Below are 5,878 nucleotides of genomic sequence, written 5' to 3'. Positions count from 1 at the left end.
TGTTTTAAGGCATGCATAGTTCCACATGCATTGTTAGTGAGTTTATAAATCCTTTAAGCAACAAAAGTGCCCTTAAAGCGTTTTAAGGGGAGGTTAACTAATTTTTTTATTCATATCAAAGTGCGCAACAGATTCCTGTCATATGAAACTCTTCATGTCTGTTGGAGGTGATGTTTTCAGCCACCAGATGGAGGAATTCATCCACGTGAACATGCGCAACAGCAGAAATCACCAAGTTTAAGAGCAGTCCACTAATTCAGCCTTACATTCCTATTGTATTGTATTTTGTGCTCGTTATTCCACCTTGTCAGAACTGTCACCGCTGGAGATTCAGGTTCGCTACCCTCGGAGCCTCGAGCCGCTCACCCTACCTGCCACAAACTGGTAAACAGACTTTGACGTGTTTGACCGTTGGAACTCCCCGTAAAACTACAACACACTGAAATGTCAGTGATGCCGTGCAGTTACACCACCTCACAACTGTCATGTTGGGAGCTCAGCTGTAAATTCCCACAAAGTAAACTAGAGCAAACCTAAAGCTCCAATGAACCATACAGAATATGAATTGTAAACGGACGTCTGTTTTTTTTTTCTGCTACAAACTGACAAAGAGCAAGGACTCAGGAAAGGCACGAGGCACCATAATTTATGTCAGCGCTCAGTTTTATTTAAAACTGCACGGGGTGAAAAAAGATGAACTAATTTAGTATCCATTTAGAAGATTTCTACCAGATTTCATATCATTAGCATTGTAAGAAATGATCTATAAGGCATCAGACCAAAACCAATCACTGCATTGACCAGGAAGAGGTAAAAGTCATTTGTCAAGAGAGAAAGAGAGCGAGAGCGAGAGCGAGAGAGAGAGAGAGAGAGAGAGAGAGAGAGAGGGCAGAGAACTCTCTAGAAGGTTTATCCACATCTGATGTGTGTATATCTCTGAAATAAACACAGAGTTCAACACTCGGTCAGCTATCAATCATGATAACCAACTTTCATGAAAGTCGGACAGATTAAAAAAATTAAGATGACCTTTTTCTATTTTTTTTGTCTTACTGATAAAACTTTTCCATGATGAGGTTGTAAACTTTTAAAGATGACTTTTTAAAAGGGCTAAATTCATTCCTAAGTATTTACAGTGGTAGGGCTCTCTCTCTCTGTGTGTGATCAACTCAAAATAAACCACGGGGACTGTGCTCATTGTAATGTGAATCATAACTGTGTCGGCCTTTCCATTGGATTTGGACGGTGAGGAAAAATATCACTTGTTGATTAAGATCCATTTAGGGAATTAAACTTTTAACTACAGCTGATCACAGAGACGCGTCGTCTGACAGCGAGCATTCAAGCGACTAGCGATCAGTGTCTTCATGTGCAGTGATGTGGTTGAGGAGGTCGATCGGTGTCACGACGGCAAACACGATCTGCCTCCGACAAGACGACCCATTAGCCGCATCTGCACGGAGACAGAAGTTGAATCCACCTTATTTTATTATTGAGAAAAAAAAAATCTGTATTTGTGAAGCTGACGAGGTGGAAGATGAAATATAATAATTTCTTACACCGGGTGTGATCATGCTGCACCAGAGCGAATTTGTCCGTCTGGAGGATGAGACACAGTTTCCCCAGGTTGTCTGTCAGTCGCACCTGAACGCAGCGGGGTACTGACATTAGACAAATGTGTAACATTTATAAACACGTAATCTTCAGGGTGTATATTGCACATGCACTTCACGCGTCTCGGCTCACTGACTGACCTTTTTGAAGTCCTTGTAGAGCAGCGCGCTGACAGCATCCGAAAGTTTGACCTTCCCAGAAAACACAGAGGACAGGATGTTTCCCAGAGTCACCATCCCCAGGACCTCACTGTGGAAATCCACAGAGACAACAAAACCTCACATCAGATACGGGCGACGGGGACACGAACTGACTCTGTCTATGACTCTGTCAAAGAAATATCGTCTCATAAATATGTAAAAGTTATAATACCAACTAAGTGCAGAACACACACTCATACTATTAATCAAATTGTGAAAAATGAACAGAAAAAGCTGTAAATAGAGCTGGAAGTTTTAAGAGCAGGAAAAAAAACCTCAAAACTCTGAAAACCTTCTTTTTGACATTATTCATTTTGATCCACTCACTTGTTCTCAGGTCGAGGACAGTGTCAGGCTTCAGTTTTTAGTCACTTGTTCATATTTAAGCTGCTCTGGACAATTTCATACAGTTGGTCGGTTGGATACTGAGGATGAACCTGAATACTGATCTTTCCCAGCTAACGCATTAAGCCAAAAGTCTTAATTCACACTTTGACATGTCCGCATTCCCCCGAGACTCCCGAGGCTTTGTCAGAAGCGAAACCCACCCTGAGTCACTGACAACCGGGGCCTGGTCGAACGACTTCTCCTTCAGGATCTCAACGGCTTTCTGGCAGGACACAGACGGAGAGACGGTGAGGGGGACGGACAGGTGCAAAGCCTGGACGGTCTGGTTCCACCACCTTCAAGAGAGCAAGGCAAACGTGTTAAAAAGTGCCCCGTCGTGCCCCTCGCACCGGAGATGTCGTCGACTTTGTTTTGGTTCGTTACCAGGGTTTGTGTTCCACTGGAGCCTCTGGCGTGAGGAAGCCCTTCTCACACATCCACTGATCGCTCAGGAACTTTGACCTGGAGGTAAAAATACAGCAATGAGTTGGGACAGGAGGTCGGCTTGGTTTGCATCTTGAGGGTTCTAGTCGGGCTTGCACCCAAAACCTGTCGAGAAATTTTGTTAAAGACTTGGCAGCATTTGCAAACTTCTTCTCATATTAAAACACAGACGGTCTGAAGGAGTTTTCAGGAAGCCAAACAGACAGGACAAATATTAAACACATCAGTTTCTGAATGTACTGTTGAGTGATCATTACTTTCCACAAAGGAATGAAACAGCAACAGTAGCAACAGTTAATATTTCTGGCACCGTGTCCTTCGTCCCTTACATGTAGTTGCGGACGGAGTCGGCCAGGATGACCACGCATCTCTGGCCCTCCTCCAGCTCTTGAGCCATCTTCACTGCCGCCGCCATCGCTGAGCCAGAGCTGCCCCCTGCAGGCAAAGCAGTCAGCAAAGAGGGTGTTTAAAAACCTGCAACCTGAACGGTATCATCTGGCCGGCGACGTTAGCTCACCGCACAGAAGACCCTCGTCTCTGATCAGCTTGCGCGCCATGTCGAACGTTTCCATGTCAGTTGACTTGTACCACATGTCGACAAGCTGCGTAGGTTTGTGAGGGAGAAGGAAACAGAGCAGTTAGTTTAGGTTAAATGCACAAGTGCGCACACGCGCGGAAGACACTCACGGATCTGTCCAGCACTGTGGGGACGAAGTCGTATCCAATGCCCTCCACTTCGTATGAAATATTCTCATTCTTTTCTTCAGATCCCACCAGGGAAGAGCCTTCAGGATCCACAGCAACTATCTGAAAACAAAACAAACAACAGTGGTGAGACTTGCAAACGATGCAGCGCGGGCAGGCTTGAGCAGCAAACACATGTACGGCACCACTGTGTAATCTGGGTTGTTTGGAGAAAGCGTCCTCCGAGTTGCTGTACACACTTTAACTTGTCTATGCATTAAAAAAACTGAATAAAGCTGTGGATTAAAATGGGATGTGCTTCTTGCCTTGACATTGGGACACCTCTCCTTCAGCTTTCGAGCGACACCTGTGAGCGTTCCACCTGTGCCGGCTCCGGCCACCAACATGTCCAGTTTGCCTGAAAGGAAAACCACATTGTCATTGGCTGCAGCGACAAGGATATGCACACACAATATACATGTAACCTTTTTGTGCAAGCTTCTACTATTCAAGGGTCAGGGTTAGGGTTTAGGGTTAGGGTTAGGCTGAAGATCCTTGTTTTAAGTTTACTTTAATTTAATATATATTACAAACACATCCCAGTGCACAAACACTGATCTGTCTTATGTTAGTAGCTAACCGTTTCATTCGTTCATTAATTTTCTGTAACTGCTTTTCCTGTGAACGGTCATGGGGGGGCTGGAGCCTATCCCAGCTGTCATCGGCCGAGAGGAGGGGTACACCCTGGACAGGTCGCCAGTCTATCGCAGGGCTAACACAGAGAGACAGACAACCATTCACACTCCTACGGCCAATTTAGAATCACCAATGAACCTAACGAGCGTGTCTTTGGACGGTGGGAGGAAGCAGCTCTCATTGAAAGCTAGCAAACTTAAGCAACTCATGAGTTAGCATTTAGGCTAATAGAAGGCAGGCAAACAATTATCAAGAGAGACACGACACCAACACTTACTAAGAAAATGGTGTCATTTGAGGTTATGGTTTATTTGAGGCCGAACTCCTTCGGGATTTTGTTCAAGCGAACCAGAGGCGTGTGTCCGATTTGCTCAAGGATGTTGGGGAGGATTCTGGTGGGCTTGGTGCTGGGATGGAGAGAAGAAGAAGAATTAACGCAATGCACGCAATTAAGAAACTGTACAGAGATAAGAATTAATCGGCTAAAATAATTCAGTAATAGCCGGTGTTGAAATGGCGCCCGCATTCAAGGTCTGTCATGATGGCTGCGTTTAAATAATGTGGCAGTAAGAGAATGTGGTACACGGGACATCACTGGTGAAGATTTCCACCTTCTGACAAGTCACAACAGTTTTCGAGCCTTTGCAGGTTACAACTTTTATTTATTTTACTATACAAAGCCCCTCAACATAAAATCAAGGTAGAGGAACACAGAGAGGTAAACTGTGGGAGACTCATGCTACTTGGTGCCATGCTGTATGCGGGACTCTACATGCTAATGAATGCAACTCAGCTGCATTTATTTTCTGGAGAGTCACTCATTCTTCATGGCTGTTACAGCAATTATGTGCATGTGCACTGCAATGTTCAAGCAAAACCCTGCAACCCCAAAGCATTTTCCACACAGTAGGACACCTTAAATTTCAAAGTCATTTTTTGTTGTGTTATCCTCTCGACTCTTACCGCGCTGGCTGGCTGTGGGGGGACTCTGAAATCGGCGCGCCCAGCCTCCAGGTGCACCTGCTGGGCAGATCGGGGCGGATCCAGTCCCTCCGATCTCCAGTCCCTCCTGCGTTCTCCGGCTCACTCCCAACTTCAAGACGGTCATCGTCTCGGTTTGCAGCTGAACCACGGTGACCACTGATCATGGTGACGTCGGCCTTGTCCACAGTGGAATCTGGACTTATGAGAGTGGGAACATATTTGAAGTGTGTTCCACCAGAAACAGAGGAAATGGCTCCCCTGCAGCGAGACAGAACAGGTGCTGCAATGTACAATAAATAAATAAATAAACGCAAATATTTTTCTGTTTGCATTTGGCTAAACAATGAACATACATTTAAGTGATTTTGTCAATAAGTAAATTAATATCATCACTGTGGCCGATTGGGGCCTTTCTGTGCGGAGCTTGCATGTTCTCCCTGTGTCTGCGTGGGTTCTCTCCGAGTACTCCGGCTTCCTCCCACCGCCCAAAGACATGCTTGTTATGTTAACTGTTGATTCTAATTTGGCCGTAGGTGTGAATGTGAGTGTGAATGGTTGTCTGTCTCTCTGTGTTAGCCCTGTGATAGACTGGCGACCTGAGGGTGTACCCCGCCTCTCGCCCGATGACAGCTGGGATAGGCTCCAGGCCCCCCAGCGACCCTTCACAGGACAAGCGGTTACAGAAGATGAATGAATGAATGAATGAATGAATATCATCACTGTGATGTCAAGTACAGCAATGTGTTCTGTTTTGTTAATACCTTAGAAAACACAATGAAGTCACGAAGGCTGATCAGCGCGGTGTAAAACAGTTCAAGTCAGCAAAATGTACACAAGTTCACCTGCTGCCTTTAAAGTGTGTGTAAACA

General features: G+C 45.3%; 1 protein-coding gene across 1 annotated transcript; it reads right to left on the bottom strand.

The window, feature by feature from the left end:
* Positions 1–623: 623 nt before the first annotated feature.
* On the bottom strand, positions 624–5,173 carry cbsb (cystathionine beta-synthase b; the record flags this gene model as incomplete). Its single annotated transcript, XM_084544509.1, has 11 exons — positions 624–1,453; positions 1,560–1,644; positions 1,755–1,863; positions 2,363–2,497; positions 2,586–2,663; positions 2,975–3,080; positions 3,163–3,247; positions 3,333–3,452; positions 3,656–3,833; positions 4,334–4,432; positions 4,989–5,173. The coding sequence occupies 11 exons, from the start codon at positions 5,171–5,173 to the stop codon at positions 1,350–1,352; spliced, it is 1,284 nt and encodes a 427-aa protein (XP_084400635.1). The 3' UTR covers positions 624–1,349.
* Positions 5,174–5,878: the final 705 nt, after the last annotated feature.

Source organism: Chelon labrosus (genome assembly GCF_963514085.1).
Source record: "Chelon labrosus genome assembly, chromosome: 5".
Lineage (NCBI taxonomy): Eukaryota > Metazoa > Chordata > Actinopteri > Mugiliformes > Mugilidae > Chelon > Chelon labrosus.
This window is presented reverse-complemented; position numbering and strand designations above follow the sequence as displayed.